Below are 11,355 nucleotides of genomic sequence, written 5' to 3' on the forward strand. Positions count from 1 at the left end.
CCAGCTACCCCCTCTCAAATAGCAATGTCAAATGAGTTTGAAAGAACAGTAAAGCACGTCATTTTTCTCAGAATACGGTGGAAAGGGGATACATAGTGCCTGAAGCTTTAAGTGGTTGACATGCAAGACTATATTGATTTAATAGCAATCTGTTACACCCTTGAAATAAGTTACAGTAACAATGAAAACCTATGAAGAACATACATTGTCATGCAAATGAAAACAAAATTAATAATTTAACCTCTGTGAAGTACTGCATAGACAGTGTATCATTGCTATGCAATCAGTAAAGTTTAAAAAATCAATTTATGCCATATTGTGTGTGCTAAGGAAGAATAAATACTGTGTACAAAGCCAAGTCCACACTGATCCAAAACGATGTCTCATCCAAGGATCCTGTTACTGCGACAGCCAGAAGCACCTGGGTTAGTTTTTCCTCTGCTTGCTGCTTCCTCGGTGATAAAAGTGGTAAAGAGCGAGAGAAAGGGAGACAAGAGCAGCAGAGGAAGCAAGAAATAAAAGCAGGTAGCCATAGGTTCCAAACCCCCAACTCTGAGCTCTTCAACACCAGAGTACACGTGAACCACAGCTGGAGACTTAGGGCAGATACTGTGAGAACCTGAGGGCAGGTTTGCAATCTGCTTCTGCTAGTTAGACATCTGATGGACACCACACACTTCTCTACGGTGCAGAACGTGTCAAAAGACAGGGACAGAGTCCAGCAGAGAACGGCTGGAAACCAAACAGAATACTCATCACCCACAGAAAACTTCACAAGGAGCATCCACAAAGAGGAAGTGCTTTGAAGGCGCCCAAGAACAACAACTTAACATGCAAAATTGTTTATTATGCCAGATTCTGGGGAGGGAGGTGCAGGAGCTCAAGGGAAGGCTTGCTCACAAGCGTCCTTATCTCAACCAAATGAAAAGTCCTGTTGGGAAATCTAGCAGCGAATTCTGAGTCTCGCAGGCTTAGGGGGAAAGTAACTGAGTGTAAGGAAACCTAACTGCCCATGATCCTCATCTCTCCTACAGAAACTGAACAGTGGCCAGAAAATGCTCATTTCTCTCATGTGAATTAGGCAGAAAAATCTGAAAAAACATCTCATTTGTTCTCATGAGTCTAAAAAGACAGGATGGGGCGTGTCCAGAATGCTAGCTACTTGAGAGTCAGCTTTACCTGGGAAGAGATCTGCCTGGATCTCATTTTGTAGATTATGACTAACGATGAACTAACTGGACTTCTACTTTGCAGGCACGCCGGCTGGCCACTCTGTACAAATAGAATGCACCATGACCCAAGGATTACATGTATTGTTGTTCAATGATTCTTTAAGTTTAGCGCCAAGAACACCATTATTGTTAAGGATAAAGAAATAAAAGTTCGCGGTTTTCTCACAAACTTAAGACACGCTAGATCAGGCAATGGGAAGGTTTTGCAAAAGCCGCCCCCCTCACCCATGACAGCAGCCGGATAGTTAAGCCGGAAAGGTTGCCTTAAAAAAATAAAATAAAATTTAAAAGGCAAAACGATTCATGGAGAAGAAGGTTCAGTAGTGACCTAGTATATTGGCATTTCCTGGATCCATTCCAAGGATGGATGGGGACATTTTTGGATGGGGTACAGTTATATCCAATACTCAGTGATTAATACCTATATTATCAAATGAATTTTACGTGATAAACTCTTCAGAGCATGGGTCACATAGATTTATGCACTGTGCAAACTGTCTATAAATTGTTAGGATGGTGACAGGGAAAGGCCAGGCACAGCATAGGTCCCCAGGGGGAATAAGACTACCACCATTTTGAGATTGTCAAAATGACACTGATGTGCTTTCTGATGCTCTGAAGGATGCACCTTTGTCAAGTCGATCAATCTTTGGACTTGCAAATCAAAACGTATCTTAACACCAGACCCAGACCCTGTTCCAAGTGCTGCAATGAACATATTTTGCTACCAGGAAAGACACTGGAAAACACTGAGATTCTTAAATGCATGAAGTCAACAGTTCTCACTGTGGAACCAAGGAGTCTTGGGGAGAGGGTGCCCTCTGTAAAAATAAAATGGTTGTGGCTGATGTCCCGACCAAGGTTACCTGTGTCTAGAGAGGACCTGTCACTTGAAGTAGTATAGGCTCAAATCTAGGAGTGCTGCCTGCCCTACGCACCAGGCTACAGAGAACCCACAGCAATCTTAAATAGTCTAGAACCAGGGGAGATTACTGCTCACCACCTCTGGTTGCTTTTGGCTTGCTAGTTTGTGTGTTTGTCTTTCATGCCTATGCGTGTAAATGTGCAAGATAGGAAAACAAATTCAAAGCAGCAAAGCCCTCATTAGATTGTCCTCTTAACCCAAGCCAGGCAGAAAGAGTCAATCGATATTTAGTACTTCGGAAATACTGGTCCTAAGAAGGTAAACAATAGCAATAAAACAGAAAAGAATCCTATTCACTTTTATTTTATTTTTTCAGCATCACTGTTTGGCTGTAGTTGATCATCGTTTTTCTTTAGAGCTTTCTAAATAGCGAGTCCAATTCGAGAACTAAATTTAATTGCTCTGTGCCTCACTGGAGTTCCACTATAATCCAGCAGTCAATTCAAGAAAACGAAGAGGAACATTTTCCTAGTTAACACATCTTGAAGATTTTTTAATCTCATAGATAGGCTAAGCTTAAGGTATTCTTCCATTTTAGAAGCGGATGTGAATTCTGAAACTAATCATTTTACAGGAAAATTTAACTCATAAAATTGCGATGTTAATTTTTCTCTCTACGCACAAAATCTACACACAAGTCTTTTCCTAGTATTAAAACGGTTTATTTTCATTCCACATCACACGTACTTCATATTGGCACCCGTGAGACGCTTATATTTGGAAGAAGCTAGAATATACTGTATTGCACATGACTTTGGTATTTCTCTACGTCAATGAGCTAAATTATTGACAACTGATAGAAAAATTTGATTTTCGGGCGATGTTTTTCAAGTCTATTTGCTGTTAACTTACTAAAGTAGGATTCATTGCGAAATTTATAGCTGTTGTCTTCATCTATTCAAATAAGCTTTATATTTTCATTTTGAAGTTAAACCCTGGCTGGGGCGAGCTGCCTCCTAGGTAACCTCAGAAAGCAGGCTGGCTTTTACCTGCGGGTGTCAGCACAGAGGCGGCCCCCACCCTTGTCTTTCCGCCATCAGAGGATGGTAAGGGAAGACACAGCCCAGAGACAAAACTTTCTGGTCCCTAACTCTACTCCTCTCGCCTCCGTACCAGGTCTCTAAAAAAAGAAGAAAGGAAAAGGACAGTGGCTTTTGTTCAGCACCATCCCCAAAGGTCGTAAGCTGTGTCAGAAGACGGGAATTTTGGAATCTCACGCAAAAAGTCCGTTTCTATGCAATTAGGGAACAGAAGACATGCGAACACTGTAGATGGTGGGGGTGGGCGAGGATGGAATCCTCGACGTCTGGCTTCTACTCCAGCCTCAGGTTCTCTAAGTCAATCTCCCACGACTGCGGGCGAGGGCAGAGAGGGGGCTGGGGGACTGCTAGGAACATTGGTGCCACCTGGGTCCCCAGCTACAGTCAAGACGCCGGCCTCGTCCCAGCTCAGGGTTACAATCAGGAAAAAGCCAGTGTGTCCGTGGTTTGGAGCTTCCTGTTTGTAAGCGAGAAGCTCCCTAGAAGACTCTGGGACCCGGGTTCTTCCTCCCACCGCACTGGTGGCCTGAGGCGGAGGAGGGGGCAGGGCCGGAGGCGCTGGGCGGTCCCCCGGGCTGCGCAGGGCCGCCGGGCGGACAAAGCGCCTCCCGCTCCCTCCCCCACGGCCGCGTTCCAAAAGGGAGGGGAGGGAGGGCCAGAGGGGTGGGATGGAGAGGGAGGTCGGGGAGGGAGAGGAGGATAGGAGGAGGGCGCTGCCGGCGGGACTGGGCTGGAGCGTGCAGAAGAGGGAGGGCAGGGAGGAGGGGCCAAGGAGAGCAGGGAGGAGGGAAGGATTCTTGAAGCCCAAGATAAACAAATTGTTCCTCTTCACGTGCGGGGGGGGGGGGGGGGGGGAGCGAGCTCCGCGGCCTCCCCTCCCCCACGCCGGCTCTTTGTCACCGCCCGCCCGCCCGCCCGCCCGAGCGCCCGGCGACACTGGCACCACCCCTGGCGCTCCGAGATCCGGAACGTGCGCGACGCACAGAAAGCACACGGAGAAGGCGTCCGGCGCCCGGCTCCACGCAGCCGACGGAGGCGCGGTGGGGAAAAGAGGGCGCGCTTCTAGGAGATGGCCATTACCGGGGCCTCGAACCCGGAGACACGGTGGGGGAGGGAGTGCAGACACCTTTCCCAAGCTTCCTGCCTCAAACCCCCCCCCCCCTCCAAAGAGGAAAGCTAGCGAACCCCAGAGAGGAGATAAGAGAAAGGATTCCACCCTCTGGGTTAGGGGTGGGATCGGCCCCTTCCTCCTCCTAGCACTTAAGCCATTGGCTGCGCATCCTCCTGCGAACCCACCCACCCGGCCATTTAAGCCTTTCTCCTGCCGGCTCCCCTCCACTCCTCCGGGCTCATTACCCGGTGCCTGAAAGTTGGCGAGAGCAAGGTGGGGGCAAGTTGAAGAAGAGGATGGGGGGGGGGGACAATTCCAAGCCCTGCGGCAGTGGCAGCATCAGGGCGGCGCAGCTCTGGCTTCCTCGCTCCCGCCCAGCCACGGCCCTCTCGACCCCTCGCGGCTGCCCCACCTGCCCTGCCTCAGCCGCAGGTCTCGAGCGGCGAGCGCAGCGCTCGCGCGCCCCGCATCCGCGCGCGTCCCCACAAGCACGCGCGCGCAGCCACCCTCGCTCGCAGCTCACCCACTTCAAAGTTCATTCACAAAACTCTCAGACTTTCCCAAGCCCAAAGAAGAGGAAGCCAGAGACTCTTCCTTCCCCCTCCTAAGGGTTAAGAGCCTGGTGCCCACTCAGAATGTGCGACAGCATCAATTTCTTTCCGCAGCCGGCGGATGTGATGAGAGGGGTGGGCGAAAGGGGACCGATCTGGGGAGGCGCGGTGGCACCGCGAGAGGTGAAGGCGGGGCGCGGAGAGGAGCAGCGTGGTTTCTACTCCCGGGTTCACTCTCATTCGGATCGGTTTCTAAGACAAGGAGGGGGAAACTTTTCCTGCGCCTCACTCCAACGCTCTTGAAGCTCCCTCCTCCCCCTTGCAGTCGTGACTGGCTTCCCTCTCATCCCCTCCTCCCCAAATCTGACAACCCTGACAGATTAACAGGTAGCGGCGTCAACGACAACGTTTACCCTGAGAAAAGTTGACGTTAACCCTTCGGCTCCATCCCACCTCACTCGCCCCCAGTGCAAATCAGACCCTCACACACCCCCACGCCAGAAACTCCACGCCCCCGACCCCAACGCGCGCCCCGTGAGCCCTCACCATGATTAGCGTGTGGTTCCTCTGCTCCGCCGAGGCAGCCTCCGCATCTTGCTGGGCTTTGCTCGGGTGCTGTTGCTTGCCGGTGCCGGCGCCCGATTTCTTGGCCCTCTGCTCCAGGGTCCGCTGGTAGAGGCTCACGGTGTCCCGGCGCTCCAGCTCCAGCTGCTCCACCTGAGCCTGCTGATACCTGTTCTCGCAGTTGACGTGGTGCCGCCGGCAGCCCTCGATACGCTGCCGGAGCCGCTCGACCACCGTGCTGTGCTTGGGGACGGCCGCCGAGCCGCCGCCGGGGCCCCCGGAGCCGCCGCAGCCGCCGGCAGCGGGGTGATTGCCACTCGGAGCAGCCTGAGTGCTAGTGGGAGTATTCACGCCGATCCCGGCCCCGCCGAGGTTGCTGCTCAGGCTGCTGTTGATGCAGATACTACTACCATTCGCGGCAGCAGTGGGGGCTGCGAAATCCCCCATCCTGCTCCCGGGGCACACTATTTTGGAAGAACTTTTTTTTAATCCACCCCCCTATCAGCCTCCTCCTTGGGTCCAAGGATTAAAATAGTTTAGGTGGAACGCGGGGGAGACGCAAGCACATGGATGAAAACAGCGATCCCCACGGGGCGAAAATAAAGAGGGAGATATTTGGGGTGGTTTTTTGTTGTTGTTTCCTTTAAAAAAAAAAAACTGTAAAGATCCAGGGGAGGAAAGAGGGGGTGTTATCGGAATACCATCAGACACCTATCAACAAATAGAATCCCAACAAACTGAACCGGCAGCAGACCGGCTTGCAACTCAAGGGGAGATCCGCTCCTCGCCTGCCTCCTTTTAATAATCCATTATTTTCTAATAAATTCCAGGAGGTTTCCGGTGGTTGGCAAGCATTTTCTCCCTACGTACCGAAAAACACACCCCATGTACACACACAAGCGTGTGCCTCCTGTGCGGACACGCGCGACACACACTCACTCCACGCCGCATCGGAAAACGGCGAGCTTGCTTATTGCATTTTCCTTCCACAAAAAAGTTTTGGTGTTTATGCCGCCCCGTGTTCTCAAAGTACTTTGGCTGCTCAGTTGCATTTCACAGGAGCCTAGACATCGAGTCCTCGGGCTGGGGCAAGTAAACACATGGACAGTCCGAGGCGACTGCAAAAGTAGATCGCTGAAGTCCTTTGCGAAACGCCGCGCGGAGAGCAGCCCCTAACGCTCGGCCAGGCTGCCGCTGCCGCCGCCGCCTCCTCCACCACCATCACAATGATCAACTGCTCGCCGCCGCCGCCGCCGCCTCCTCCTCCTCCTCGCGCTCCTCCACCTCCTCCTCCTCCTCCATGCCAGCGGAGTGATATCAGGACGCGCGAGCTCAGTAAACACGGCAGCGGCGGCGGCTGGAGGCCGTGAGACGAGCCCGGGGACCCGGCGCAAAACCCGGCCCGGACTCTCCCCGGGCGGGAGCGGGCGCGGCGCGCACCTACCCGGCTCCCGCCTCTCTCGCCACTCCCGCCCCCTACATACACACCCGCCCGCCCGCCCTCCCCGTCCGCAGCCCAGCTGCTCTCCAGGCTAGGAAGCTCGACCTGCCAGGAGGAGGGAAAGCAAAGATTGGGGGAATCTCAGGACTGGATCACCTTTTGACCCGCGCGCGCGCACGTGCGTGTCTGTGTGCGTGCGTGCGTGTCTGTGTGTGTGTGTGTCTGTGTGTGTGTACGCGCGCGCGTGTGTGAGTGAAGCGCGCAGTGCGCGAGTGTGTGTGTGCGCGCGCGCGCTCAAGTGCACGGGGACGCGCTAGGCAGGCTGCGTTTCCTCCTGCCCAGTGAGGTATCCAGCGAGCCCAAGTTGTTGTTACACATTTATACATTATAGTGCAGAACTGTACATGACCAGGCAGAAACATTGCAGCTTTCCGGCAGCTGTCATTCCCACCCATGTGGAACGAAAAAGGCAAATGAGTGACTTGTTTTTAAGACCCAGACAGTAAGTCCCTGCTAGTTCTGAAAAACTCTTGCTCAAACTTTAGGACCCTCTTAACCCAAATACTTGATTCTTTTTCTTACTACGTTTATTTATTTATTGGGTAGGGAGAAGTGACTAGTCCCTCAGCATGCGTAGAAATCAAAACGCAGCTTTGTGGAGTCTTTTTCTTTCTTCTAAGGTGGATACGAGGGTTTGAAATAAGGTTGTCAAGCCCCGGGGGTAGTCACCTTTACCTGCTGGAAATCTCATCAGCCCAAAGTACCGAATTTTCAGTGAACAGAAATAAGCGGTGGGAAAAACAAAATAAAGCAAAAAAAAAAAAAAAAAAAAAAAACACTTGGGATATTATTTATTTCTCTGCACAGACCGACTGTTGTTATTAAAGCAATTATTGTTTTACTTACCCTTGAAAAAGTTAAAACCAAGCAAGCAGGGACTTGGAGGTGAGACCAACAGTACATTTTAACAGACTGTTTTGAACAGTAGGTGCTAATGACAGCAGTAATTAAGGGTCCTTCGGAAATCAAGTGGAAAGATTGCAGATTTCATGCATTACAACTATAGGGAAAGCGGCATTTCACAGTTTGTTGTGACCAAAACAAAAACAAGCAAAAAAAAAAAAAAAGGCTTACCTTATCGCTGGGTATATTTCTTCCTATTTCGATGAATTCTCAGGAAGTACAATTGAAACGGAGTAGCAGCTGCGCAAAAAAGTCATCTCAAGATTCGCTTTAGTATGGCAAATTTATCTACCCAGACACTGAGTATCTGACAAGGGGAAGGTTCAACCACCCTGGGCTCTGACGTACATCGTCGCAGACCAACTTTTGCAAAAAAAACGAAAACGCGAGAATTGCTAGTACTTCTGGGATCTGTAGGCCACAGACCTCACTGGTGAAGTGTGCGTGAAAAGGCATTTTGTGTTACCTCCACAAATCAGTGGATTTTTGGAGGGGAGGGATGGGTAAAAACACAACCACGTTTTCTAAAAGTACCCAGGGATAAAAGAACGCTGGACCTTGTTGTGTGACGAAACTTTCCAGGGGAGATGCTGCGCCCATGTCTGCTCATTTCAGACAGAACACCCCCCCCCCCCCGCCGCCGCCCTTCAACCAACATATAGATACCGCCCAAGTCCCACTTAGTAAACCAATGAGTTTTATCGGGGCTACTTACAGGAGTATGGGTGAGGGGTTACATATGGGAGCAGAAAGGACTCAAAGAGAGCTGCATCATCCAAACCCACGCAACACAGGTGACAGCTCACAAAGCTGGGAACCCCGAGCACACACAGCCTGCACACAGGCAGCTCCACAGGTTGGAGGGTGTCCCTTGCAGGTGCCTCAGTTGGTCTAAACCTCTTCCAGGTAGACAGGTAGCTTTCTGCTTCTTCCAGGCAGCTGGTCTGGATCCAGTCTTCTTGACTTGTCTGAAAGTCTCTTTTACAGTGTTTCTCCCTCAAGTCTGAGGGGGGGACTCTCGGCTTTTATAGCTTACTCTGTCCAGGAGGGGCCTAGTGAATCTGGTCAGTTTCAGGAACTTCCTGAAGCTCTTTTGAGGTGTTTATCTTCCTGTTTAAGGAGCTTCCCTGCAGGATAGAACGTTTCCACCTCAGATGAAGCAGTTCCACGCTTATGCATTAGGCATGAGGTCTGATTTAAACTCTCTTCGTTTCTTGGTTTTGCTGATTAGCAGGATGCTATTTCTAACCTCATAATATCAGCGATCCGGAGTTTCAGTTTTCTGCAGTTAATCAGGTCTATACGGTGAACCATGTCTTTAACAGCCACTAAATTATTTGGCTTTTAAAAGGAGGAAGCAAATTATTATTTATCTTGGTGAAAGGCTACAAAAGGAAAATCCTAGTGGGCAGAGGACCTCCTGTTAAACTCGACTTCCGTTTCTGAAATCCATCTACTTCAGACACAGCTCCTGAGTCAGAAATGCCCCTCAGTATCAGTCAGAAAGCTAATCGAAGGGGCTGAGGAGATGGCTCAGCCCTTTAGAGCACTTACAGCTCTTACAGAGAACCGAGGTGTGGTTCCCAGCACCCTGGGGGCAGTTTACAACTAGAATCTAGAATCTCAGCTCCAGAGGCTCTGGCACCCTCCTCTGACCTCTGGAGTCATCAGACACACACACAGGGCACATACATGCAGGCAAAATAAAGATAAATAAATATGGTTTAAAAAAATTAAACCGAGTGAGTTGCACACAAGAGAATTCATTTGTAGTCCAAAAACGTGTAGAGAATGAAATGACAAGAAAAAGCAATGTCTGAGTAACCATCTGCACATATTCACAGAGAAGCCTATACCCCAGGAAGCTCATGACTTCACACAGAGAGGAGGCGGTGTTTCTGCACTTTCTCTGCTCCTTATACCTCACCCAGTTACCTGTGTCCCCAAGTCAAGACGGCAACTTGCTTTACTCAGGCAAGAAATTGGAGGGTCTGAGGCATGGGGTGTGTGGTTTTGAGACATTGAAACTCATTCTGCTTTTTCTTGCAACTCAGACTTTAATTTTTTCTTTCATGGAGAATTTCTCATTCTGCAGAAACAAAAATAACAATTATTGCAGCATTATGGATTCCCATAAGCTAATTATCCCATTTATCATAAAAATGAAACTGAAAGCACATGGAAGTTTGCATCCCTCCCTTTGGGGACCAGGATGTAGAGAAGTATACTTGATGACTATACCCAAGAGTTCCCCAATGGTAAGTAGAGATATGCCTGCATGGTTACAGCAAAAGTTCAGCCGGATTTTAGTGTATAACGTGGGTCACGTTCAAAAGAACAGACAGTTCATAAAATCTCTCACACAGACACAATTACCTACCTCTTCAAAGTGTTGGGAATGGCAATCAAAACAGCAGTCTCTGACATCATCCTGGACAGGACTCTGTGCTTCCCTGAGGTCAGAAACACCATCATCGATGTGTAGCCGGACTAGAAGAATCAGGAAATGAGCAGGCCTGGAAGACTGAGCAACACAGGCCAGTCACCATGAAGTACTGATGTCCTTCTACTGTAGCGACCTCCTCCAAAGCAGAGACTTTCTGATGCCTGCCTGCAAAGCTGCCTAAATGTCTCCTTGGAAGTATTAGAGAAAGTCAAGTTCTTCAGGCTGTGGTTCAGCCCTCCTCTCATTACTGGGTTTTGAGAGTGTAGCCAACTTTGTGTTTCATTTGAGCATGCTACAGAGCAAATCTTCAGGGATGTAGACTTACCACCAATGCTTGCTGAGACGGAAACATAGAAAGTAATCTGAGATGCAGCAGGCGTGGTGACGCAGGCCTTTAACGCCAGCATTCACAAGGTAGAGGCAGGCAGATCTTTGAGTTCAAGGCCAATCTGGTCTACAGAGTGAGTTCCAGGATACCCATGGTTAGACAGTAAAACCACGTCACAATGGGGGAAAGAAAGGAATCTGAGATGCTAGAGGAAGCATAAGGAAGTTGGGCAGACTGTGATGGTTTGGCGGGCAGACTGTGATGGTTTGGGCCCAGGATAGCTCAGTCAGCAAAGGGCTCACCTTGCAAACCTGAGGCCCTGAGTTTGATCTCCAGGACCCACATAAATACTGGGAGGTGGGAGGATCCTTCATCTTGGCCGGCTAGCCAGTCTAGATTTTAACTGGTAAGCTCTAGGCCACCAGGAGATCCTTTCTTGGGTCATTACTGAGGTTGCCGTTCAAGGCTGTCTTCTGGCCTCCACACCTGTGTGAGATGCCTAGAGTTGTATCCTTATTCCTGGCTGACAGCTCTTAAGATACCAACAAGGAAAGGCTGTGCCAGTCAAATACCTGCACAAGGTTGTCCTGTAGCCCCAGCTGGCATTTCCGAAAATTGAGCCACGTTCTCGTCTCTTTAGTCATTTCTGTCGTCTGCCTGTGTCCCTCTGATAAGACCCCAGTGACCCAGTGACAAGAAAGACAACTTCGTGTTCAGTTCATAGACCACCCTGCCTCTCCATTGTCAATGGATC

At 50.0% G+C, this 11,355-nt stretch overlaps 1 protein-coding gene across 2 annotated transcripts in view; it reads right to left on the minus strand.

Moving 5' to 3' along the window:
* Maml3 (mastermind like transcriptional coactivator 3) overlaps window positions 1-6,784 on the minus strand; it is a 420,448-nt gene extending 413,664 nt beyond the window's left edge. The window contains exon 1 of one of the 2 annotated variants that reach the window (XM_050138340.1): window positions 5,406-6,784. In XM_050138340.1, the coding sequence (XP_049994297.1) occupies window positions 5,406-5,870 (465 nt within the window). In that variant the 5' untranslated portion in view covers window positions 5,871-6,784. The remainder of the gene's footprint in view (window positions 1-5,405) is intronic. The other variant, XM_050138338.1, reaches the window with a different exon arrangement.
* Window positions 6,785-11,355: the final 4,571 nt, after the last annotated feature.

The sequence above is a fragment of the Alexandromys fortis genome, unplaced genomic scaffold (assembly GCF_014885135.2).
Source record: "Alexandromys fortis isolate MF-2015 unplaced genomic scaffold, M_Fortis_MF-2015_v1.1 scaffold_15, whole genome shotgun sequence".
Lineage (NCBI taxonomy): Eukaryota > Metazoa > Chordata > Mammalia > Rodentia > Cricetidae > Alexandromys > Alexandromys fortis.